The sequence below is a fragment of the Heterodontus francisci genome, chromosome 8, assembly GCF_036365525.1.
Source record: "Heterodontus francisci isolate sHetFra1 chromosome 8, sHetFra1.hap1, whole genome shotgun sequence".
NCBI lineage: Eukaryota > Metazoa > Chordata > Chondrichthyes > Heterodontiformes > Heterodontidae > Heterodontus > Heterodontus francisci.
In genome coordinates, this window is record NC_090378.1 from 69,120,452 (window position 1) to 69,147,113 (window position 26,662).

Consider the following 26,662-nt stretch of genomic DNA (forward strand, 5'->3'; position numbering starts at 1 on the left):
CTCCAAATTCAGCATCAAATGGTAGTAATGACATTTTCACTCAAAAAGGATAGCTATTGTGGAAAATGAAAAATTGCCACACTATTGCATTAGAGATGTCTCTGCTAAGGTTCAGTTCTGTATCTAACCATATCTGACCTGAAAGTACTTGCTGCTACAACTGGATGCCCAAAATGGAAAGTGTTCCATTCCCAATAGCCAAATCCTCGGTGTACATAAACCTCAGACAAAAAAAATATTCTTTGTGAAATATTCCACTGTGTACCGAACAAGTCTAACTTCACCCTAGAATTGTAACTGGAGTGTCATAGCTCAGCACGCTGGTACTTGCACCAAATTATATTGGAGTATTTCCAGGTAATGATAATAATGAGTGTTAGTTGAAGGTGGATTGAGCCACGGGGATACCTTGTCACGAGGAAAAACTAACAACCCTGTCCCCTTAATTCCAACATATATCTTCTGATTGCCCACATGTACAACAATGCAAATGTTGAAATATATTGTGATGTAACTAAGTAGATGCCATGAAGAGGGGAAAAAGCAACATAAAGTAGTACCGTCTAACACAAAAGATCTTTGCTAAACAAAAACACAAGGAAATACATTAAATGTATTGAATCAACATGCCTCATTATTCACCACTTGGACTTGCATCATTGTGGTGAAAATGAGGTACAACTTTTCTGGGTGTTCTCACTTCCCACCCAAAAAAGTTTCAACACTAGGATCTCATGCTAATAAAGTTAGTACTGGGTGCCAGTTGTTGGATATTTGGATTAATTTACAGCTTATCATTGATTTCATTTAATTATTGGTAACGATAGCTGTATTTAGTTGATTATCTACATTCAATAGTTTTGAATCAAGGGATTAGTTGCACACGCTTACATTCCGGATATCTTAGCGTCTTTGTAATTCTGCCAAGTAGCCAGGAATGAGGCAGGAAATGCGAGTCACTCTTTAAACAGATGCATGGTGCCTACTATCAGTTTGCAATGACGTCTTTTGGCTTCAATGACACAGTCAGGAACTCAGTAATGGTCTGGTCAGAGGAACAGTCAGTGTTTGTGCTCTTGCAATCAACGTGCTCACATTTGGACTGCATTTTCCACCCCACATTGTTTCGCTCACTGGTCTTCCTTTCATAGTTATCAGGAATATAAGCATCCTGTTTTTGAAAACCCAGTCACAGCAACCTTTATTTCAACCACACTGAAATATTATTCTGATAACCCCCCCACCCCCCCCAAAATGTACTATTCTAACCTGAATTAAAACTTTAAAGGTGCACTTTCTTTACACATTGAACAAAAAAGTTAGAAAACTTTTTTTTCATGTGGGGACAGACCAGAGAAATGCATTAACTAAGTGATGTAGTGAACCACACTAATAGGATATATATCATTATATTTTGTTGCTTGTGAGAAAACAAAAAAACGGTTGTAATATAATTTCTCAATATTACAAACATCATTAAATCTTCCTTCCCCTTTATGGCCCCCTCTCAATTTCATCACACTTTATATTTTCTGAACGAAAAATGTTCAAGCCAAGAAAAGTGCAGCACATTCAACTTAAAAGCTGACGGAAATATTTTTTTTTCTCCCCAAACATCAGTTGCATCAAATCTCCACTCCAGTAAAACAAAATTCCACCCTGCTGTACCTTTTCATAATATAAATGCAAAATACTACGGTTGCTGTAAGTCTGAAAGAAAAACAGAAAGTACTGGAAATACTCAGCAGGTCTGGCAGCATCCGTGGAGAGAGAAATAAAGTTAATGTTTCAAGTCAGATATGACTGTTCTTCTGAAGAAGAGCCATTTCCGGCTCGAAACATTAACTCTGCACCTCTTCATAATATGGTCTGTCTTATCACAGAATTCTAAAGTACCCAAAATGCACCATATAATATACCAAAATATGGTTATTCGAACAAGCAATTTGACTCAATGAATGAATTACATAAAATTTCAATTAACAAATAGAGATGCCATTGCACGAGGTGTGCTGTATCTGCATCATGTGAGTGTTTGTGGACAACAGCGTGACATCAGGCAACCATATCTGCAGTAAGTGTCTGCAACTTAATTAGTGGTCAGGGACAGGAGGATGTGGCTAGGACTCAGGCAGATAAGGGGACCTCAGCGGCAGATAAGGGGACCTCAGCTGCAGTTGCGGCGGAACCTCAGCCTTTGCCATATTCCAACACGTATGAGGTACTTGCTACCAGTGTGGTGGCTGGTGGTGAGAGGGACCCTCCCCGTCAGATCCTTCATACACATCTGGGGTCTCAGCACCACTGCACGCTGCAGCTGTGATGGGGAAGAGACCGTCGGCCACTTCCTTTTGGAATGTGCCTTCGCAAAGAAGGTATGGAAATAGATGCAATGGTTTTTGTCAAGGTTCATCCTGAGCAGCTCCGTAACGCAGGACTCTTTGCTCCTTGGGTTGTTCCCAGGGATGCACACTGAGACAAACATCAACTGCTGCTGGTGGGCCATCAACTCTCAAAGATGCTCTCTGGTCTACCCAAAACTTGTTGGTCCTCAAGTGCAAAGAGCTGTCCACGATCAAGTGTTGCAAACTGGCACGTTCCAAGGTCCAGTACTACATGTGGAGGGACGCACTAAAGCTTGAGGAAGCCGTCGCAAAGGCTGAATGGGAAAAGGCCACTCTCCAAGGTCCTCCTGCCATAGTACACCATGGGGCAGGAACCCATGTAAAACCCCTTTGGCTGTATGCACCAGTAAATATTTGACACGACATTTAAATGTATATTGTAAATATGACCTGTAATTGTAAGCATATTGAGAAACCTCATGTACAGTATTTAAAGAAATTGATCTGCTTTGCACTTTATGTAATGTCAAATTTGAACTGTTATGTAATGTACTTTTACCAATTTTATGAACAAAGTATATTTTTTGGAAAAAAACTTGCTACCAGTGTGAATGAGAACAAGGCTACAGGGTAGATGGGAAAATTGGCCATGGCACTGTGCTACAGGAAGCCATTCAAGTGGAGGGAGCAAAAAAGAATGTAGTAATTGTAGGGAATAATATAGTCAGGGTTATAGATACTGTTCTCTGCAGTTGCGAACAGGAGTCCCGAAAGCTGTGTTGCCTGTCCAGTGTCAGGGTTAAGCACACTCCTCCCAGCTGGAGAAGGATGGAAAGGATCCTGTAGGAACCTTTGATAACGGTATAACTAGGAAAAGAGGTTCTGCTAAGCAAGATTGAGCAGTTAGGGCACAAATTAAAAAAGCAGATCCTCAAAGGTAATAATCTCTGGAATAATAATGAGCCACATGCAAATTAGCATAAGGGCAAACAGATTAAAAGTTTAAATGTGAGGCTGGAGTTTCAATTCATGGGGCACTGGCACTGGAACTGGGGTAAGGAGATGTTCCTTTGGGATGGACTCCACATAAACTGGCTTAAACCATTGTCCTGGTGAATTGAATAACTAGGGTGATGGATAGGACTATAAACTATGGAGGAAGGACAGTTCAAGTAAGGGTAAATCTGTAAGTCTGAAGAGAAAGGTCAAGTCTGTGGACCAAAGTAGTCATCTGGGTAAAATCAAGCAGATTGTATCAGGAAGCGATAAAGAGCTTAACAATGGTAATAAGACATTTGTGATTAAGGCCATGTAGTAAAAAGTTACAATTAAAGGTGCTATATATGAATGCATGAAGCATTTGTAACAAGATAGATGATTTAATGGCACAAATAGAGATAAATGGGTTTGATCTAGTAGCCATTACTGAGATGTAGTTGCAGGGTGACCGAAGTTGGTAAATAAATATTCCAGGGGATTTTATTTTTAGAAAGTATGGGCGGCACAGTGGCGCAGTGGTTAGCACCGCAGCTTCACAGCTCCAGCGACCCGGGTTCGATTCTGGGTACTGCCTGTGCAGAGTAGGCAAGTTCTCCCTGTGTCTGCGTGGGTTTCCGCCGGGTGCTCCGGTTTCCTCCCACCTCTAAAAGACTTGCAGGTTGATAGGTAAATTGGCCATTGTAAATTGCCCCTAGTGTAAGTAGGTGGTAGGAGAATGGTGGGGATGTGGTAGAAAATAGGGGGTAGTGTAGGATTAGTATAAATGAGTGGTTGTTGGTCGGCACAGACTCGGTGGGCCGAAGGGCCTGTTTCAGTGCTGTATCTCTAAATAAAAAAAAATAAAAGATGGACAAAACAGAAAAGGAGGTTGGGTAGTCCTGATAATAAAGGTTGAGATAAAGGCAGTAGTGAGAAAGGATCTTATCCCATAAAATCAGGATGTAGAATCAGCATGGGTGGAGGTAAGAAATAACGAAGGGCAGAAAACACTAGTGGGAGTTCATGGAATCATTCAAGACAGTTTTCAAGAACAATACGTTGCAGAACCAACTAGGGAGCAAGCTATTTCAGATTTAGTATTGTGTAATGAGACAGAGTTAATTAATAATCTTCTAGTAAAGGACCCAAAACTAGGGTCTTATAATTAAACAAAGCCAATTACGGAGGTATAAAGGGACAAGTTTGCTGAGGTGGAAAATTAGATTAAAAGATACCTCCATAATTGGTGCTTTATTTAAATTTTAGACTCTAGTTTTGGTCTTAACCACATCACTCTCAAACTTCATATGAAATCCTATTATGATCACTCTTCACTATAAGATCATTTACTAGAAGATTACTAATTAACCCTGTCTCGTTACACACTAGTAGATCCAAAATAGCCTGTTACCTAGTAGATTCCGCAACATACTGTTCTGGAAAACTATCTTGATTGCATTCCATGAACATGCCCTCCAGTTATTTCTGCCATTTTGGTTCGCTCAGTCTATATGAACATTAAGGTTCCTCAGGATTATCCCAATACCCTTATTACTTGTTCCCCTAATTTCCTGAGTTACATGCTATCCAACACAATGATTAATGTTAGAGGACTAACAAACTCCTCCCTCCCGTGTTTTATCTCCTTTGTTATTTCTTAGCTCCAGCCATATAGATTCTACATTCTGATTTTCTGGGCTTTGATCCTTGCTCTCTGCTGCATTTAACTCATTCTTTATTAGCTACATCTTTTTCAATTTTGCCTATCCTTTCTAAAAGTCAAGTACCCTGGAATATTTACTTCTCAACCTTGGTCACCCTGCAAAGACGTCTCAGTAATGGCTACTAGATCAAATCCATACACCACTATTTATACCATTAATTCACTTATCTGGTTACGAATGCATTCAGATATAACACCTTTAATTTTAACATTTTGCTATTTTTCCGATATGGCCTTGGTCGCTAATGCCCTCTTACCGTCATTATGGAGTATAAATTGAGTTTAATGGGAGTAAGTGTGAAATTATTCACTTTGGTAGGAAGAATGGAAAAAGGGAATTTTTTTCAAAGGTTAGAGCCTAGTAAATGTTGGGATTCAGAGGGATTTGGGTGTCTTTGTATACGAATCATTGAAAGTTAACATGCAGACACAGCAAGCAATGAGGTGATCTTACTAAAACACATTGAATTCTTAGAGGGCTTCACAGGGTAGATACCGAGAGGTTGTTTTCCCTTGTGGGAGAGTCTAGTCTTAGGAGAAAGGATTGGCCATGTTAGACGAGAAGAAATTTCTTCACACAAAGTATTGTGAACCTTTGGAATTCTGTACCTCAGAGATCTGTGCATTCTCAGTTGTTAAGTATATTCAAGACCGAGTTCAATAGATTTTTGGGCACTAATGAAATCAAGGGATATGGGAATAGGATGGAAAAGTAGAGTTAATGTAAAAGTTCAACCATGATCTTATTGAATGATGGGGCAGGCTCCAGAGGCCATATGACCTACTCCTACATTTATTCCTTACATTCTTATATTCTAAGCTACATTTCCTAAACATTTGAGCGCATATCCTAGAGTTAAATAGTCATGGCTATTTTAGTATGCAAATAACTGCTACACTTTTTTGTTATCTACTTAATTCATATCAGCATTTCATCTGCTTTTCCATAATCTTTTGCTTTCACTTAAACTGTCTCTGCATCCTTAACTATTATCTCTGATTTGTTACTTTATAATAAAGTATCAATAATGCTAAATGACACATGCAAGTAACTATATTTACTCTTATGTCTCCTCTGGTGCATTTATGTTACATGAACAGAAAAGGTTTAATTAGAAGCCATTTTGTTTTGGCTTCTTCTGCGCAGGAATTTGCTCCCTTCACATTTTGGGCTGGATGTTAGTAGACCAGTTGCAACACTAAATAAACTGCACCTGTGCATATTTACACATAGTCAGGTGTCTTAAATGCATTTTGCAGTTGGGAAATGTCTGTAGAGTGAATACAAAACTATAGCTGTATAACTGTATAGAGCTTAGTCCAGTAGTAAGTAAAAAATGATCGAAACCTCTGCCTCTAATGTCGATACATAAATGGCCATTGTTGGAGAAGTTAACTCTGAAAACAGATGCAGAAATTACCACTTTTAGTCAGCTTTAATCTCTCCACTGGTGTCTCACAAATATTGCTACTATTTCTGAAGATTTTCCTCCCACTGACAGCTCTGTTTCATAAATGCACAATGAGAGGTCCCAATAAGTGTGTGCATATATCCACATGTAATATTTATGACCAGTTGGAGCAATACACTCCCGCTTTTCACCTGCTTACTTAAAATTTTAAGTTGAGAAAATTGGCTGCAATAGGATGACTACATTTGGAACTTAGTGATTTTGATCTGACTCAAACATAAAATCATGTTTAACGTCTGAAAAGGACTAGATGGAGCAGCATGTTGGATATGCACTTTCATTTCTGGGTCATGGATTCAAATTCAGTCCAGAATGATTAAATGAGAGGGTCCTCTATTTCCTGACTGTAATGATGTGCTGACGATGCTGCTTTAACATCTCACACTGAAGAGTGCCTGCAGAGTCTCATCGACAGGTTTGCGGCTGCCTGCAATGAATTTGGCCTAACCATCAGCCTCAAGAAAACAAACATCATGGGGCAGGATGTCAGAAATGCTCCATCCATCAATATTGGCGGCCATGCTCTGGAAGTGGTTCAAGAGTTCACCTACCTAGGCTCAACTATCACCAGTAACCTGTCTCTCGATGCAGAAATCAACAAGCGCATGGGAAAGGCTTCCACTGCTATGTCCAGACTGGCCAAGAGAGTGTGGGAAAATGGCGCACTGACACGGAACACAAAAGTCCGAGTGTATCAGGCCTGTGTCCTCAGTACCTTGCTCTATGGCAGCGAGGCCTGGACAACGTATGTCAGCCAAGAGCGACGTCTCAATTCATTCCATCTTCGCTGCCTCCGGAGAATACTTGGCATCAGGTGGCAGGACCGTATCTCCAACACAGAAGTCCTCGAGGCGGCCAACATCCCCAGCTTGTACACACTACTGAGTCAGCGGCGCTTGAGATGGCTTGGCCATGTGAGCCGCATGGAAGATGGCAGGATCCCCAAAGACACATTGTACAGCGAGCTTGCCACTGGTATCAGACCCACCGGCCGTCCATGTCTCCGCTATAAAGACGTCTGCAAACGCGACATGAAATCCTGTGACATTGATCACAAGTCGTGGGAGTCAGTTGCCAGCGTTCGCCAGAGCTGGCGGGCAGCCATAAAGACGGGGCTAAAATGTGGCGAGTCGAAGAGACTTAGTAGTTGGCAGGAAAAAAGACAGAGGCGCAAGGGGAGAGCCAACTGTGCAACAGCCCCGACAAACAAATTTCTCTGCAGCACCTGTGGAAGAGCCTGTCACTCTAGAATTGGCCTTTATAGCCACTCCAGGCGCTGCTTCACAAACCACTGACCACCTCCAGGCGCGTATCCATTGTCTCTCGAGATAAGGAGGCCCAAAAGAAATAGTCCTGCATGAAATTAGTTAGGGTAGACTTGATCTTGTTCCTACTTTCACAGTACAAGCCATCCCCTAATTCGACAATCTTGCTCAGACAGCCAGTGGATAACTTATAATGGAAATTTTAAAAATATCAGTTAAATAGGCATGGTTTTCTGAGGTTGTGGGTGAAGCATATTTTTGGGGCACAGCAATCGGGCAGTAGGGGTGGAAAAGCCTCCCCTCTTGTGTTTATGTACTCATTTCTTGAGTTTCATTTCACTAGCAGCTGCCACTTTTATTCGGCCCACGCCTTGAGTTGGTGTCCATCCGCGCGTCCGCTTGCCTTTCCAACTAGGATTGCAAATGGTTCCCAATGTTTCGCTGTCCACTGCAGCTTCATCAGGGGAAATGGATTCTCTGGCATCACTTGGACGGTCACAACGGAAGGCGTGTAACTTTAAAGTTAGGTTAGGGCAATCGGGCAGTACGGGTGGAAAAGCCTCCCCTCTTGTGTTTATATACTCATTTCTTGAGTTTCATTTCACTAGCAGCTGCCACTTTTATTCGGCCCATGCCTTGAGTTGGTGTCCATCCTTTATTCTGCAACTAATTATGTTTTACTTGAAGTGGAAGTGTTTAATATTAACACTGAATGCTCAAAATGGATTGTACCATTCCCAGCACCAACATCCCTCACCTTGATAAGAACAAATTTGATAACAAAAAGATATTTAAAATCTTAAATTGTGGATGATTTTTGATAACAAATCATGCAACATCCCGCACTGTTCTAACTTGAGTTAAATAAATAAGAATTAAACAGTTAAAGTCACACTACAAATTCTCCAAAGATACTTTCAGTACAACATAATCAAAACTGAAGTTGTCCAGCTGGTAAATTGTGGTTGAAACATATATTTTCAAGCTCAGTGAACCCCTGCAATATAATCCAATCTAGTACATTATCACTATTCAAAATATGTACTTATGTATGCTTACGGTTAATGAATCAACATAATTCTTTGATATATAATCATGTTCACTTATAAGTTCAAAAATATTATTTGATTAAGAGCATGATTATATTAAAGAAGTGAAGTATCAATAATAAAAGGTAAAACTGGCAATATTAAACTGTTCCATTTGAGAGCACCAAAATGCCTAGAAATTAGGTGTGTAGCTTTTTTTGTGGTTTTAGTTTCACGTGAAGATTTTGAAATAAACTCTATCAGGCGTTTACAAAAAATGATCACCTAGGGTGTAACGTGGGCAAAATATAAACCAACAGGCCATAACATAACCATTTAGTAGTTTTAACTACATTTTACACTCGAGAGCAGATTTTTGTTTAGCGATTTTGTATTCTTTGCTTCTCAACCATGAACACATTGGAAGAAATAATTTCTTACCTTGTTGGAAGCCATCTCGCTGACTGACCGGTAGGTCTGTATTGTCTCAAGTTGATCCAAACACCAATCTAATTCTTCCAGAGTCTCCATGGCTAACTTTTGGTAGGATTCTTCTGTAAACAAGCACATAGGCATGTAGTCAGGGTTCAACTGCTGCACTGTGTCCATATCAGTATTACTTGAGCAGCCTAAAGTCGGACCACAATGTTCCTTCATCATGCGTCTCTGGTTCTCCCTCAGGTTACAGAATTAACGATATGATGCTGATACTGCTGTATTCGCTGTGAAGCTTCAGACTCAGGATGTCAGCAATCCATCAGCCAGAACCTTTCTTCTGAAGGTGCCAGGGCAGTCAAGAAGTGACACCATGAGATTTGCATATTGGTTGTTTTCCTCAGAGCAATGATTTCCCAAAGAAGACGTCACATTTACAACATAAAATTAGTCAGAACACTGTTTACTTTCGCAGCGAAACTATGACAAGCAATTTTCGTTATGTTGTAATTACTTTTCGAGGGAAGTATGTCAGTTTCACTTCGATATCTTACTGTTTAGAGGAAAGTTCGTCTTAAGAGGTCTAACAAAGGTAGGAAAAACGCAGGCACCAAATCAGCTTGATTTTTGCCGGGCACTTGTTGCGTGACAGACTTCCCATAACTTCATGATTAGAAAGATGCAATCGTTAGATAAGCTCACACAAGGGAGTCCCCTCTTCCTACCGAGTGCCAAATACAGCATTTCTCTGATGTGTGTGGTTATACGAAGTTTGTCTGAACGAGCAACTTTGCTCGTTAAATGCCAAAAAACTTTCTGAACTCAGACAAAAACATATAGAAACCCTGGACTGGATTTTTCCTCCCACAAGACACGAACCCAGTAAACTAGTCAATAATAATAAACTGCAAAATCACAAATAATTCTAGGATTAGACTAATCTATTCTAGGTATAAACGGCACATTTCTTCCCATTTATTATTTGTTGCGAAGTTAAAGACTATCTAAACGCTTAACTGCAAATTCAGCAGGATAGCTGTTGGATGATTTGTGTGTACTGGCTGATGCATGGGGATTTTGAGGAACAATCGTTTCCCAGAAAGGGTAAGAATCTCCACTGAGCCTGACCGATTAACACGTTAAGTTTTAAAGACGTGTTTATTTTAAGTACAAAAGTAAAACAATGCAGATGCTGAAAATCTGAAATAAGAGCAGAAAATGCTGGAAATACTCAGCAGCCAGACAACATCAATGGAGACAGAAACAAAGTTGAGGATTCAGGTCTATGAACTTTCAGAACTGGAAAAAGTTATAACAGATTTTAAGCAAGTACAAGGGCAGGATGGGAGGAAACAACTGAAATGAAGGCCTGTGATAAGGTGGAAGGCAGGAGAGGTTAAAGACAAAAGGGGTGATGGTGCAGGGAAAAGTGGGTGGTAATGGGGCAAGTAAAGAAACAAAGGATGTGTCTAGAGGAGGTGTAAATGGGAATAGCAGAATCATTACTGACAGCTGCTGACCAAAAAAAAATGAGGGCAGTGATTATGATCTGAAATTCTGAAGCATTTTGTAAATCTTTCATGTAATTATTTGGCAATCTCACAACACAATGAGGTTAACACTTGATCAATTTTTGTTCGTCAGTCCCAATCCCGCTGTTGGGATGAAATGTGAGTCAGGAACCCACAAATGCCAGTGGTGGGATGCAGAGGGAGATTTTGGAGGAGGTGGCCAATCAAGTGGCTACCTCCAGGAGCCCTGTTCTATTAAGGACAGCAGGTGGGCTCCCTTGGCTGGAGGGCAAATAGGTGGCTGCCCAGCATTGGAAGATCAGCAGCCCCACCGGAAGAAGTGGGCACTGCCGATGCAGGCAGGAGAAAGGAGAAGGCACCTCAATATGGAGGCATCCTCTAAAGACTTCTGAATGTGTAAAATTAAAATGTGGCCACAGCTGCCAGGCCTTGAGTGTGGAGGGGGAGCCCCTCCACATTGCTGGCCAACAGCTGCAGCTGCTTAACTGGCCACCTGCTGTGAAAGGTTGGGTAACTAGTCTTGTCGTCACTCTGCCTCCTGCAGAATCACGTGGAAGCAGGAATGTGTAGTTTTTGGGTCCCTCCAGGCCGGCCTCTGCGGGCCTTTGAAAATATGGCCTGATATGTTAATTTAGTTGTTCTCTCCACAGATTCTAACTGATCTGCTAAGTTTGTGGCATTTTCTGCTTCTTGTTCCACAGCGCATGTTGTAGCATGTGTTGAAAAATATTGTTAATTGCAATTCATCATCACTCTGGGATCTTGTGATGTACCTTCCTATCTCTCGGCAGCAATGACGACTATTCCACTTTGATTGATTGCACTTTGGTTGATCTTTGCTACTTAGATTCTATCTGGTTTAATTTTCTGTAGGACTGCTACCATACGAATAAAAAGAATTTGGGGCGATGGAGTGCCAACTACTGAGATAGCATCACTGTATAAAAAATCTTTATATCTGAAATTGTTGTTATCTAACAACTTGCAACTAAAATTCCTCCTTCCTTCAGTGTAAATCCAGTGCAAGTCTGCTGTCAAAAATGTCTTTAGGAATTGATGCTTCCAATTCACTTTGTTTCAGACAGTCCAAAAACAAGGTTCTATGTGCACTTTCAATCTGTGTCTCTTCTAATACAATTTCCTTCAAGTTAGTCTAGTTATGAGTGTGAGTCTAACCACTTACTCCACACCCAGACTGCATGCCAATAATAGTGAATATTTGTGCAATCTCTGTAGCGACTGAAGTTTGACAGACTGTAATAACTGTAGAGGACACGAGGTCCAGCAATACCACTGAAAGACAAATGTTCACTAAAATACCATAAACTTACCTTACAGGAAAAAGTGATGAACAAAGAACAAAGAACAGTACAGCACAGGAACAGGCCATTCGGCCCTCTAAGCCTGCGCCGATCTTGATGCCTGCCTAAACTAACACCTTCTGCACTTCCGGGGCCCATATCCCTCTATTCCCTTCCTATTCATATATTTGTCAAGATGTCTCTTAAACATCGCTATCGTATCTGCTTCCACCACCTCCCCTGGCAGCAAGTTCCAGGCACTCACCACCCTCTGTGTAAAAAACTTGCCTCGCACATCCCCTCTAAACTTTGCCCCTCGCACCTTGAACCTATGTCCCCTAGTAACTGACTCTTCCACCCTGGGAAAAAGCTTCTGACTATCCACTCTGTCCATGCCGCTCATAACTTTGTAAACCTCTATTATGTTGCCCCTCCACCTCCGTCGTTCCAGTGAAGACAATCCGTGTTTTTCCAACCTCTCCTCATAGCTAATGCCCTCCATTAGGTACAACATTTATTTTTTAGAGGAGTATGGTGACATAATCCCCCCAAATTTGATTTTTTAAAACTTTACTTGGTGCAATTTCCAATAATTGGAACCTACAATGAATAGGGGACTTGCAATTTTTCAGCTAAAAAGGAAAGGATATTTGCATAGTTTTACTGAAAAAATTCTCTATTTGCCATTTTGGAATTGATTGTTTTCCTGAATGTTTTAGATTTCTTTTCTCTCAGCAACAGCAAGAGATGATCTATTATTGGAAGAAATAAGTTTTAATTTTTTTCAGTGAGTGTTCAAGGAAAAAGCAACTTATTTTGACTTATGTAGATTTTACAATAGCCATAATAATCTTGCAGGCGCAGAAAAGGCACAGGGGATCAAAAGATTATTTGTAAGCGGATAGAGTGCCCAATTCTTTCTACCTGTGATTTCCAAATTTGCTGTATTTTGTGTGCAAGTGCACTTTTCATTGTGATCTCAAGACTGTATGCAAAAACACTTTAAAAAATGCCATTAAATGTCAACAGTAGTTGGTTAGACTCTCTCTTGTTAGAGATGGTCATTGCCTGGCACTTGTGTGGCATGAACGTTACTTGCCATTTAACAGCCCAAGCCTGAATGTTGTCCAGGTCTTGCTGCATGTGAGCACAGGTTGCTTTATTATCTGAGGAGCTGTGAATGGAACTGAACACTGCAATCATCAGCGAACATTTCCACTTCTGACCTTGTGGTGGAGGAAAGACCATTAATGAAACAGTTAAAGATGGTTGGGCCTGGGACACTGTCTTGAGGAACTCCTGCAACAATATTCTGGGACTGAAATGAGTGGCCCCAACATCTTCCTTCTTCCTTTGTAGTAGGTCTGACTCCAGCCAATGGAGAGTTTTCCTCCTGGCTCCCATTGACTTCAATATTACTAGGGTATCTTGATGTCAGACTCAGTTAAATGCTGCCTTGATGTCAAGGGCAATCACTTTCATCTCACCTCTGGAATTCAGCTCTTTTTGTCCAAATTTCAGCTGTAATGAGATCTGGAGCCAAATGTTCCTGGCAGAACCCAAACTGAGCATCGGAAAGCAGGTTACTGGTGAGTAAGTGATACTTGATAACATTGACGATGATAGCATCCATCACTTTGCTGATAATTGAGAGTAGATGGGCACTAATTGGTTGGATTGGATTTGCTCTGTCTTTTGTGGACAGGGCATACCTAGGCAATTTTCCACTTTGTTGGGTAGATGCCAGTGTTGAACCTGTACTGGAACAGCTTGACCAGAGACATGGCTAGTTCTGGAGCAGATGTCATGAGCACTACAGCCAGGATGTTGTCAGGGCCCACAACCTTTGCTGTATCCAGTAAGGTCAGCTATTTCCTGATATCACATGGCTTCTATGATGGTGTGGACCTCAGCAGGAGATGGACTATCCATTGGGCACTTCTAGCTGAAGATGATTGCAAATGTTTCAGCCTTGTCTTTTGCTCTGCCATCATTGAAAGTGGAGATGTTCATGGAGCCTCCTTCTCCTTCTCCCATTGGTTGTTTAATTGTTGTTAAGAAAGTGCTTCTGTTTTTGTTAAAAATATTTTTTTGAGAATTCATAGTCAAACTGAAGAAATGTTGAACCAGTTTTTTTTCAAGACAGTCATCAAGAGAACACTGAAAAGACTTGTTTGACAACATTTAGTGGTTGTCACATGACTCAAGTTAAAAATAGAATAGAAATCCTGGCAACTGGGGAAGATGTGTTCAGAGAAGTGACAGGTCAGAAGGTGGACTTTCTGTTTCCGGCTTCACTTTTGAATTAGATTTTTTTTAGATTTAGATATACAGCACTGAAACAGGCCCTTCAGCCCATCGAGTCTGTGCCGACCATTAACCACCCATTTATACTAATCCTACACTAATTCCATATTCCTACCACATCCTCACCTGTCCCTATATTCTCCTACCACCTACCTATACTAGGGGCAATTTATAATGGCCAATTTACCTATCAACCTGCAAGTCTTTTGGCTGTGGGAGGAAACCGGAGCACCCGGAGGAAACCCACGCAGACACAGGGAGAACTTGCAAACTCCACACAGGTAGTACCTAGAATTGAACCTGGGTCGCTGGAGCTGTGAGGCTGCGGTGCTAACCACTGCGCCACTGTGCCGCCCCAATTATTTGGAGTTGGAAATGAACTGTTTAAAAGGGGTTGGAGTTTAAAGAATTAAAACTGAAGGACAGAACCCTAGCTCAGCCCAGCCTGTTCCATCTCTTTAAAAAGCCTGCAGAAAAAGGAAGAGAACTTCCAAGGAGAGAAGAGAATTCCCAAGAAAGGAGAGAAGACCACAACCCAGCTCAGCTTTCTCGCACCTCTCTAAAAGACTCTGAGAAGCCCACTGTGTTAATTCATTTCGTTTCCTGTCTTTGAAGAAAAGCCCGCTAAATTAATTCACAACGCCACCTTAAAAGAACAGTTCTAAAAGATCCCAGTGACCCGTCTACGTGTACTCGGAGGACAGATTGTATGGCAGTTTTGGAACATAACATATCTCATCTGCTGTTTTCTTCAAGAATGAGCATGTATTCAGCCCAAGTGTTTGTTTTTGGTCTGTAACAGACCTTTAATCCCTTTTATTTTTCCAGTGAACCAGTGCATATGTGTGTATGTGTGTGAGTGAGAGTGTGAGGGGCTAAGGTAAAAAAGGAACTTAAAATTTAAATCTGTGTGTTTATATTTTACTCCATTACTGGTTAAGACTTGTTTTATAGGAACATAGGAACAGGATTAGGCCATTCAGCCCATCGGGCCTGCCCTACCATTCAACATGATCATGGCTGATCATCCACTTCAATGCCTTTTTTCCCTCATGATCCTCATATCCCCATATGTCATTAGTATTTAGAAATCCATCAATCTCTGCTTTAAACATACTCAATGACTGAGCTTCAACAGCCCTCTGGGGTAGAGAATTCCAAAGATTCACAACCCTCTCAGTAAAGAAATTTCTCCTAATCTCTGTCCTCAGTGGCTTCCCCCTTATTTTGAAATTGTGTCCCCTGGTTTTAGACTCCCCAACCAGGGGAAACATCTACCCTGTCACCTCTCATTCTTCAAAACTCTAGAGAATACAGGCCCAGTTTACCCAATCTCTCTTCACAGGACAGTCCTACCATCCAGGGAACAAGTCTGGTGAACCTTCGTTGCACTCCTTCTAAGGCAATAATATCTTTCCTGAGGTAAGGGGACCAAAACTGCACATAGTATTCCAAGTGCAGTCAAACCAAAATTCTAAACAATTGAAGCAAGACTGCACTACTCCTGTACTCAAATGCTCTTGCGATACAGGCCAACATACCATTAGCCTTCCTAATTGCTTGCTGCATCAGCATGTTAGCTTTCAGTGACTTATTGACAAAGACACCCATATTAATAAACTGATAATTTTGTTCTTCATTAAATAAAACTAGTTATTGTGTTTTATTCTGGGAAAAATAGAGTATATGATTGACTGTATCGGTAAGTGGGAAAATTTAAATATATGTTGTGACCTGTGGAGAAGTGGAACTTGAATAAACAGCGTCCTTCTACCGCCTTGGTCGTAACATTGTCCCCACCATTCATGATTGGATGTGGCAGGATTTTATGTGATCCATTGGTTGTGGGATCACTTAGCTCTGTCTATAGCATTTTCTTTCTGCTGTTTAACATGTATGTAGTCCTGGTTGTAGCTTCAGCAGGCTGGTACATCATTTTTAGGTACACTGGTGCTACTCCCAGCATGCTCTTCTAGACTCATTGAACCCAGATTGATCACCTGCTTTGATGGTAGTGGTAGAGTGAGGGATCTGCTGGGTCATGAGGTTACAGATTGTGGTGGAGTACAATTCTGCTGATTGCCCACAGGACCTCATGGATGCTCAGTTTTGAGCTGCTAGATCTGATCTGTATTATCCCATTTAGCAAGATGGTAGTACCACACAACACGAATGAAGGATGTCCTTAGTGTGAAGACAGAACTTCGTCTCCACAAGAACTATGAGGTGGTCACTCCAGCCAATACTGTCATGGAGAGATGCATCTGCGACAGATAGATTAGTGAAGACAAGGTCAAGAAGGTTTTATTTCTCCTGTTGTTTCTCTCACCACCTGCCGCAGGCTCAGTCTGGCAGATATGTCCTTCAGGATTCAGCAAGCTTGGTCAGTAACGGTACTACCAAGCCACTCTTGTTGATGGACATTTAAGTCTTCCACCCAGAATATATTTTGTGTCCTTGCTAACCTCAGTGCTTCTTTCAAGCAACATGCAACATGGAGGAGCACTGATTCATCAGCTGAGAGAGGGTAGTAAGCTGTAATCAGCAAGAGGTTTCCTTGCCCATGTTTGAAATATTGCCATAGGACTTCAATAGGCTCAAGAGTTAATGTTGAGGACTCCCGACAGTATATCACTGTGCCTCTATCTCTGATAGGTTATACTCAGGGATGGTGATGGACTCTGGGATGTATGATTCTGTGGGTATGATTATGTCAGGCTGTTGCTTGACTAGTCTATGGGACTGCACTCCAAATTTTGGCTCAAGTCCCCAGATATTGGTGAGGAAAACTTTGCAGAGTTGATTGGGCTGGGTGTGACTTTGTTGTGTCTGAATCTGTTGCCTAGGTCAATACCATTTGGTCCATCCAGTTTTACTTTTATTGTAGTCTTTTGTAGTAGTTTTAATACAACAACTGAGTAGCTTGCTAGGCAATTTCAGAGGGCAGTTAATAATCAACCACATTGCTGCGGGTCTGGTGTCACAAACAGGCCAGACTAGGTAAGGACCACAAATTTTTTTCCCTCAACAACATTAATGAACCAGAAGGGTTTTTACAACAATTTGGTAGTTTCCTAGTCATCACTACAAATACTGGCTTATTATTCCAGGTTCATTTCATTAATTAACTGAATTTAAATTCCATTGCTGCCATGGTGGGATTTGAACTCATGCCTCCAGATCATTAGTCGAGGCCTCTGGATTACTGTTCCAGCAACATGACCGCTATGCTACCATACCCTGACATCATCATGAAAAAAATGAAGCAAGCATCTTCTGGCTTTTTTCTCTCACCAGTGAAGACTATTTTGTCCAATGTTCCCTTCAATTTTTTTTGTTGTGTATGCCCTATTCATCTAAGTACGTGGGCCCTTTAAAGTTTTTGCGCAGCCATACACGCGCTGTAATTTATAGGGACCAACTACTGCATGACCTGCGTGGGAACTTCTGGAACTTAGAGGGAATATTGATTTTGTCTCTTTAAAAGGTTGTGTTCAATTATAATACTCGGCATTGAAATAAGCTCCACAAACAAAATGTAAACAGTAAGTTATTTTAACCAAAAAATGGCCCCACATTAGAAAGATTTGTAAAAACTATAATAGCTATTTTGTTCTATTGTTGGCTGTGATCCCTCCTTCATTTGTCACTCCATGGTCTTTCAAAGCAAGATTATTGAATTCCATTCAGTGTCGGAAAGGAAGTGTCTCTAATGGCAGTTTGATTTGATTCAATTGATTGACCTTAATCCAAACACTCCCAGAAATAATTCATTCAGGTTAAAATGGTACAAAATTGGCAATCTCACTCAAAGACATTCATACAGATAGTCGGTATGTGAATGAAAAACAAATTCCTGTTATAACAACTGCAATAAGGATAGATGCCTTATGGTTTTTATTCTGTTGGTTACAGAAAGACTAACGTAGGTTCAAAGTATAATAAATAAGGTAAACTCAGAATCTTAAAGTAAACACAGAGAGGACCAAATGATGAGTTGCCTCCCAGGTGTTGGGGTAAGTCATATCATATAGCAGGTACAAGTGAGTTTGGAGGAAAGTTGGGAACAGCCAGAATGCATGGCTGATTTGGTATAGGAAGGAAGACTTCATATTCCTGGGATTCTGTGACCAGTTCTGGGATAGTTGTGAAGGACACAGCAGGCTACAACTATTCATGGCACACACAGCAGAGCCCCACCCAACCTGTCCAGGCAGTGAAAGATTGCCTTTAACACCCTGATGGTTCCATCAACGACCAATTTAGTAGAGCCACGTGCCTCATTGTAGCACTTTTCTACTGTTGTTCAAGCAACTCCAACGGGCATTTTATCCATGGGAGCAGGGGATAGGCTTTGTCAACCATGAGATCATCCTTTGACCTGCTATTCTTTCCCGAAAAGGTCATATAGGGCCAAATTTTGATGGATGAATGCATTGTAACAACTTCCAAACTATCAAGTGTTGACATGGAGGATTCTATAAACTATTGCCTCTTTGGTGAATCATAGAATCATGGAATGGTTACAGTATAGAAGGAGGCTATTCAGTCCGTCATATCCATGCCAGCTCTCTGCAAGAGCAACTCACCTAGCCCCTCTCCCCTGCCTTTTTCCCATAGCCCTGCAAATTTTTTCTCATCAGATAATTATCCAGTTCTCTTTTGAAGGTCTCGATTGAATCTGCCTCCACCACACTCTCAGGCAGTGCATTCCAGATTCTAACCACTTGCTGTGTAAAAAACGTTTTCCCTCATGTCTTTTCTTTTGCCAATCACCTTAAATCAGTGTCCTCTGGCTCTGGATCCTTTGGCCAATGGGAACAGTTTCTTTGTATTTACTTTGTCCAGACCCCTCATGACTTTGAGCACCTTCACCTTTAATCTCCTCTTAATATTCTCTTCTCCTAGGGGAGCAGACCCAGCTTCTCCAACCTACCCATGTAACTAAAATTCCTCATCCCTGCAACCATTTTCATGAATCTTTTCTGCACGCTCGCTAATGCCTTAACATCTTTCGAAAATGTGGTGCCGAGAATTGGATACAATATTTCAGTTGAGGCCGAACCAGTGTGTTATACAGGTTCATCATAACTTCCTTCTTATTGTACTTTTTTTTTTATTCGTTCCTGGGATGTGGATGTCGCTGGCTAGGACAGTATTTATTGCCCATCCCTAATTGCCCTGAAGAAGGTGGTGGTGAACCGCCTTCTTGAACCGCTGCAGTCCGCGTGGGGTAGGTACACCCACAGTGCTGTTAGGGAGTTCCAGGATTTTGACCCAGTGATAGTAAAGGAACAGCGACATAGTTCCAAGTCAGGATGGTGTGTGGCTTGGAGGGGAACAGCTGCGGTGCCATCTATACCCCTGTTTATAAAGACCAGGATCCCATATGCTTTATTAACTGCTTTCTCAACCTGCCCAGCGACCTTTAATGATTTGCTCTCATAAAACCTCCGGTCCCTCTGCTCCTGCACCTCATTTAGAATTGTATCATTTATATTGCCCCTCCTCTTCTTACCAAAATGAATCACTTCACACTTTTTGTCATTCAATTTCACCTGCCACTTGTCCGCCCATTTCACCAGCCTGTCTCTGTCCTCTTGAGGTTTACCATTATCCTCCTTACAGTTCACAATACTTCCATGTTTTGTGAAGCGTACTCTTCTTATAAACAAACAGTCTCAAAGTAAGATCTTCTATGTCCTGTGCTGCCTGTATATTCTATGGGGAATGGAAGGGGTGGGTGGGGGCAGTATCTGGTTGTTTGTATCTTCCTTAAATATTGCCCAACTCAACATTGCACCATCCTATATTCATCTTCCTTCTCCTCCTCCATGGTAATGGCACACAAGGAAATGCCTACAGAGAATGTCATACCTGGCCTTAGAAGCCCTCACTACAGGTAGGGGATGGGAGAGAAATGAAAATCTGCTATTTTCTGTGGCACAGTGGCGCAGTGGTTAGCACCGCAGCCTCACAGCTCCAGCGACCCGGGTTCAGTTCTGGGTACTGCCTGTGCGGAGTTTGCAAGTTCTCCCTATGATCGCATGGGTTTCCGCGGGGTGCTCTGGTTTCCTCTCACTTCCAAAGACTTGCAGGTTGATAGGTAAATTGGCCATTGTAAATTGCCCCTAGTGTAGGTAGGTGGTAGGAGAATTGAAGAAAGGTGGGGATGTGGTAGGGAATATGGGATTAATGTAGGATTAGTACAAGTGGGTGGTTGTTGGTCGGCACAGACTCGGTGGGCCGAAGGGCCTGTTTCAGTGCTATATCTCTCATCTATGACTATGAGAAGTCTGATCTGTCAGCATCAGTGAAACATATGCCCAGTTCATGCAAAACTCTGCTGTTTGTATCTGAACTCACATGAAATGCCGTTAATCCATCACCCCGGTGTTCGCTGACCTACAGTGGCTCTTAGTCCTGCAATGCCTCATCCTTGTTTTCAAATCTGTCCATGGCCTGGTGCTGCCCAATCTCTGTTAACTATTTCAGCCTGTAGAATTGGAATCCCCTCTGACTGGGAAAATTTATTTTTATTTTTATTTAGAGATACAGCACTGAAACAGGCCCTTCGGCCCACCGAGTCTGTGCCGACCAACAACCACCCATTTATACTTCTTTGGCCTCCTTATCTCGAGAGACAATGGGTAAGCGTCTGGAGGTGGTCAGTGGTTTGTGAAGCAGCGCCTGGAGTGGCTATAAAGGCCAATTCTAGAGTGACAGGCTCTTCCACAGGTGCTGCAGAGAAATTTGTTTGTCGGGGCTGTTGCACAGTTGGCTCTCCCCTTGCGCCTCTGTCTTTTTTCCTGCCAACTACTAAGTCTCTTCGACTCGCCACATCTTAGCCCCGTCTTTATGGCTGCCCGCCAGCTCTGGCGAACGCTGGCAACTGACTCCCACGACTTGTGATCAATGTCACAGGATTTCATGTCGCGTTTGCAGACGTCTTTAAAGCGGAGACATGGACGGCCGGTGGGTCTGTTACCAGTGGCGAGCTCGCTGGGGATCCTGCCATCTTCCATGTGGCTCACATGGCCAAGCCATCTCAAGCGCCGCTGACTCAGTAGTGTGTACAAGCTGGGGATATTGGCCACCTCGAGGACGCCATTTATACTAATCCTACATTAACCCCATATTCCCTACCACATCCCCACCTTTCTTCAATTCTCCTACCACCGACCTACACTAGGGGCAATTTACAATGGCCAATTTACCTATCAACCTGCTAGTCTTTGGAGGTGGGAGGAAACCGGAGCACCCGGCGGAAACCCACGCAGACACAGGGAGAACTTGCAAACTCCGCACAGGCAGTACCCAGAAATAAACACGGGTCACTGGAGCTGTGAGGCTGCGGTGCTAACCACTGCGCCACTGTGTATGGACTATGACATTCAGACCCACAGACATGCTTTGACCCCATTTTTGGATTACAATACAAAAAGCCAAGCTGCAGCCAGCAGCACAGGCTGGACAGAAAAGGGTTAATTTGGACATTCAGAGAAGTCAGTAGCTCATCAAAAGAAATTCAAACATTGACTGAGTCCTTTGACTGGAACAATGACGAAAGAACAACAAAGGAAAAGCCATCACCTACCATTGGCTAATGCAATTAAGAGACAGATTACCCTCCACAATGGTACAAGGGACATGCCATCGATATGATAATTAAGGCCAGCATCACAGACAATGGTACTGCAATCTGGCCATTGTAACTGTGATTGATCCCTCTTGAGAGAGATGATACGTTCACACCTTCCAGCAACTTCAGAGCCAGGTGGTTACTGTATTGCCTCAAACAGCAGGAGGTTTTGTTTCAAACAACGTGAGAGTTTGAAGTAAAAACAAGAAATTCTTGTTTTTATTTCAGATTTCCAACATCCGCAGTATTTTGCTTTTATATGAGAGTTTGAAGATTTTGTCTGGGTCATTTCTGCTCTTACCTTCTGGGAGCGGAGCGGAGAGGAACGGTGCGGATCTCTGGGGAGAATGCCGAGAGCGGAGCCTAAAATTGAGCCTGAGGATTGAGGCCCAGACTCTGACCTTCCGGGAGTGGAGCGGAGAGGAACTGAGCGGACCTGTGAGGAGAACGCCGAGAGCGGAGCCTATAAATCGACCCCGAGGATCGAGGCCCAGTCTCTTACCTTCCGGGAGCAGAGTGGAGAAGAGCTCATCCAGCACGCCAGAGTTTTGAAATAAACAGCCATCAGTGACATCAGAGGGGAGCTGCAAGGTGATTGGTTGGGAGAAGACTCGGAGGGCGGAGTTCCGGAGCGGTGAGTATTTCGAGTAACTTAACTCAGGTGGAAAAAAAACGGAAAAAGTGATGTCACAGGAAAGTTGTGACCTGATTGGCTGGTAGGGAATCTGCACTGAATTTGAAAATAGAACATTGATAAACTAATTAACCCTAATTAATTAAGTAGAGGAGTAACTAAACCGGAGGGAGGAGATTACTGTATTTAGCATTTAATATTTATCGCAGAAATCTAGTGCTCGGGACCATATAGTTAATTGTAACTTAATTTAGTAAGGATTTTATAAGCATTTATTTTAAATTAATTTATTAATTAGTGCTAGAAATGTCAGTTAAAGGGGTAAAGTGCTTCACCTGTGAGATGTGGGAGGTCAGTGACGCTTCCAGCGTTCCGGACAACGACATCTGCAGGAAGTGTACCCAATTGCAGCTCCTTACAGACCACATGGATCGGTTGGAGCAGCAATTGGATGCACTTAAGAGCATGCATAGACAGGAGTTTTAGAGACGTGGTTACACCCAAGGTGCAGGCAGATAGAAGGGTGACCGCTAGAAGGAATCCCCTGTGGCTGTCCCCCTCTCTAACAAGTATACCGTTTTGGATACAGTTGGGGGGGGATAGCCTATCAGGGGAAAACAGCAGCAGCAGCCAGAGCAGTGACGCACGACTGGCTCTGTTGTTCAGCAGGGAGGGACAAAACACAGAAGAGCAATAGTTATAGGGGACTCTATAGTCAGGGGCACAGATAGGCATTTCTGTGGACGTGAGACTCCAGGATGGTATGTTGCCTCCCTGGTGCCAGGGTCAAGGATGTCTCTGAATGGGCAGGGGGCATTCTGAAGGGGGAGGGTGAACAGCCAGAGGTTCTGGTACACATTGGTACTAACGACATAGGCAGGAAGAGTGATGAGGTCCTGCAGGGGGAGTTCAGAGAGTTAGATAGTAAGTTAAAAAACAGGACCTCTAGGGTTGTAATCTCGGGATTACTCCCTGTGCCACGTGCCAGTGAGGCTAGAAAGAGGAAGATAGCGTAGCTAAACACGTAGCTAAACAGCTGGTGTAGGAGGGAGGATTTCAGATATCTGGATCATTGGGATCTCGTCCGGGACAGGTGGGACCTGTACAAGAAGGACGGTTTTTTAAAAATTCATTCATGTGATGTGGGCGACGCTGGCCAGGCCAGCATTTATTGCCCATCCCTAATTGCCCTGGAGAAGGTGGTGGTGAGCTGCCTTCTTGAACCGCTGCAGTCCATTTGGGGTAGGTATACCCACAGTGCTGTTAGGAAGGGAGTTCCAGGATTTTGACCCAGCGACAGTGAAGGAACGGCGATATAGTTCCAAGTCAGAATGGTGTGTGACTTGGAGGGGAACTTGCAGGTGGTGGTGTTCCCATACAACTGCTGCCCTTGTCCTTCTAGTTGGTAGAGGTCGCGGGTTTGGAAGTTGCTGTCTAAGGAGCCTTGGTGCATTGCTGCAGTGCATCTTGTAGATGGTACACACTGCTGCCACTGTACATCGGTGGTGGAGGGAGTGAATGTTTGTAGATAGGGTGCCAATCAAGCGGGCTGCTTTGTCCTGGATGGTGTCGACCTTCTTGAGTGTTGTTGGAGCTGCACCCATCCAGGCAAGTGGAGAGTATTCCATCACACTCCTGACTTGTGCCTTGTAGATGGTGGACAGGTTTTGGGGAGTCAGGAGGTGAGTTACTCGCCTCAGGATTCCTAGCCTCTGACCAGCTCTTGTAGCCACGGTATTTATATGGCTACTCCAGTTCAGTTTCTGGTCAATGGTAGCCCTTAGGATGTTGATAGTGGGGGATTCAGCGATGGTAAAGCTGTTGAATGTCAAGGGGAGATGGTTAGATTCTCTCTTGTTGGAGATGGTCATTGCCTGGCACTTGTGTGGCACGAATGTTACTTGCCACTTATCAGCCCAAGCCTGGATATTGTCCAGGTCTTGCTGAATTTCTACACGGACTGCTTCAGTTTCTGAGGAGTCACGAATGGTGCCGAACATTGTGCAATCATCAGCGAACATCCCCACTTCTGACCTTATGATTGAAGGAAGGTCATTGATGAAGCAGCTGAAGATGGTTGGGCCTAGGATACTACCCTGAGGAACTCCTGCAGTGATGTCCTGGAGCTCAGATGATTGACCTCCAACAACCACAACCATCTTCCTTTGCGCTAGGTATGACTCCAGCCAGCAGAGGGCTTTCCCCCTGATTCCCATTGACCTCAGTTTTGCTAGGGCTCCTTGATGCCATATTCGGTCAAATGCTGCCTTGATGTCAAGGGCAGTCACTCTCACCTCACCTCTTGAGTTCAGCTCTTTTGTCCATGTTTGAACCAAGGCTGTCACTGAGCAGGTTGCATCTAAACTGGAGGGGCACAAATATCCTGGCTGCGAGGTTTGCTAGCGTCACTCGGGAGGGTCTAAACTAGTGTGGCAGTGGGGTGGGAACCAGAGCAGTAGGTCAGCAGGTGAAATAACTGAGGGGGAACAAGTGAATAAGGCCAGTAAGACTGAGAGGAAGAGCAGGCAGGGAGATGTAGCTGAGCACAGTGGGACTGGTGGTCTGAAGTGCATTTGTTTCAATGCGAGAAGTATAACAGGTAAGGCAGATGAACTTAGAGCTTGGATTAGTACTTGGAACTATGATGTTGTTGCTATTACAGAGACTCGGTTGAGGAAAGGACAGGATTGGCAGCTAAACGTTCCGGGATTTAGATGCTTCAGGCGGGATAGAGGGGGATGTAAAAAGGGTGGGGGAGTTGTATTACTGGTTGAGGAGAATATCACAGCTGTACTGTGGGAGGACACCTCGGAGGGATCATGCAGTGAGGCAATATGGGTAGAGCTCAGGAATAGGAAGGGTGCAGTTACAATGTTGGGGGTTTACTACAGGCCTCCCAACAGCCAGCGGGAGATAGAGGAGCAGATATGTAGACTGATTTTGGAAAGATGTAAAAGCAACAGGGTTGTTGTGGTGGGTGATTTTAACTTTCCCTATATTGACTGGGACTCACTTAGTGCTCGGGGCTTGGATGGGGCAGAATTTGTAAGCAGCATCCAGGAGGGCTTCTTGAAACAATATGTAGATAGTCCAACTAGGGATGGGGCTGTACTGGACCTGGTATTGGGGAATGAGCCCGGCCAGGTGGTCGAAGTTTCAGTAAGGGAGCATTTAGGGAACAGTGGCTATAATTCCGTAAGTTTTAAGGTACTTGTGGATAAGGGTAAGAGTAGTCCTCGGGTAAAGGTGCTAAATTGGGGAAGGCTAATTATAACAATATTAGGCAGGAACTGAAGAATTTAGATTGGGGGGTGGCTGTTTGAGGGTAAATCAACATCTGACATGTGGGAGTCTTTCAAACGTCAGTTGATTAGAATCCAGGACCGGCATGTTCCTGTGAGGATGAAGGATAAGTTTGGCAAGTTTCGGGAACCTTGGATAATGAGGGATATTGTGAGCCTAGTCAAAAAGAGAAAGGAAGCATTCGTAAGGGCTAGAAGGCTGGGAACAGACAAAGCCCTTGAGGAATATAAAGAAAGTAGGAAGGAACTTAAGCAAGGAGTCATGAGGGCTAAAAGGGGTTTTAAAAAGTCATTGGCAAACAGGATTAAGGAGAATCCCAAGGCTTTTTATATGTATATAAAGAGCAAGAGGGTAGCAAGGGAAAGGGTTGGCCCACTCAAGGACAGAGGAGAGAATCTATGTGTGGAGCCAGAAAAAATGGGTGAGGTACTAAATGAGAACTTTGCATCAGTATTCTCCAAAGAGAAGGACTTGGTGGATGATGTGTCTCAGGAAGGGAGTGTAGATAGTCTGGGTCATATCGTTATCATAAAGGTGGTGTTGGGCGTTTTGAAAAACATTTAGATAAGTCCCCAGGGCCTGATGGGATCTACCCTAGAATACTGAGGGAGGCAAGGGAGCAAATTGCTGGGGCCTTGACAGAAATCTTTGTATCCTTATTGGCTGCAGGTGAGGTCCCAGAGGACTGGAGAATAGC

The 26,662-nt window shown here is 43.0% G+C and overlaps 1 protein-coding gene across 4 annotated transcripts in view; it reads right to left on the minus strand.

The window, feature by feature from the left end:
* pde4ba (phosphodiesterase 4B, cAMP-specific a) overlaps nucleotides 1-26,662 on the minus strand; it is an 832,714-nt gene that overhangs the window by 56,162 nt on the left and 749,890 nt on the right. For 3 of the 4 annotated variants that reach the window (XM_068037289.1, XM_068037290.1, XM_068037293.1), the window contains one exon: nucleotides 9,253-9,365. In XM_068037289.1, coding sequence (XP_067893390.1) covers nucleotides 9,253-9,365 — 113 coding nt within the window. Of the gene's footprint in view, nucleotides 1-9,252; nucleotides 9,366-9,971; nucleotides 10,001-26,662 lie in introns of those variants that run through there. The other variant, XM_068037291.1, reaches the window with a different exon arrangement.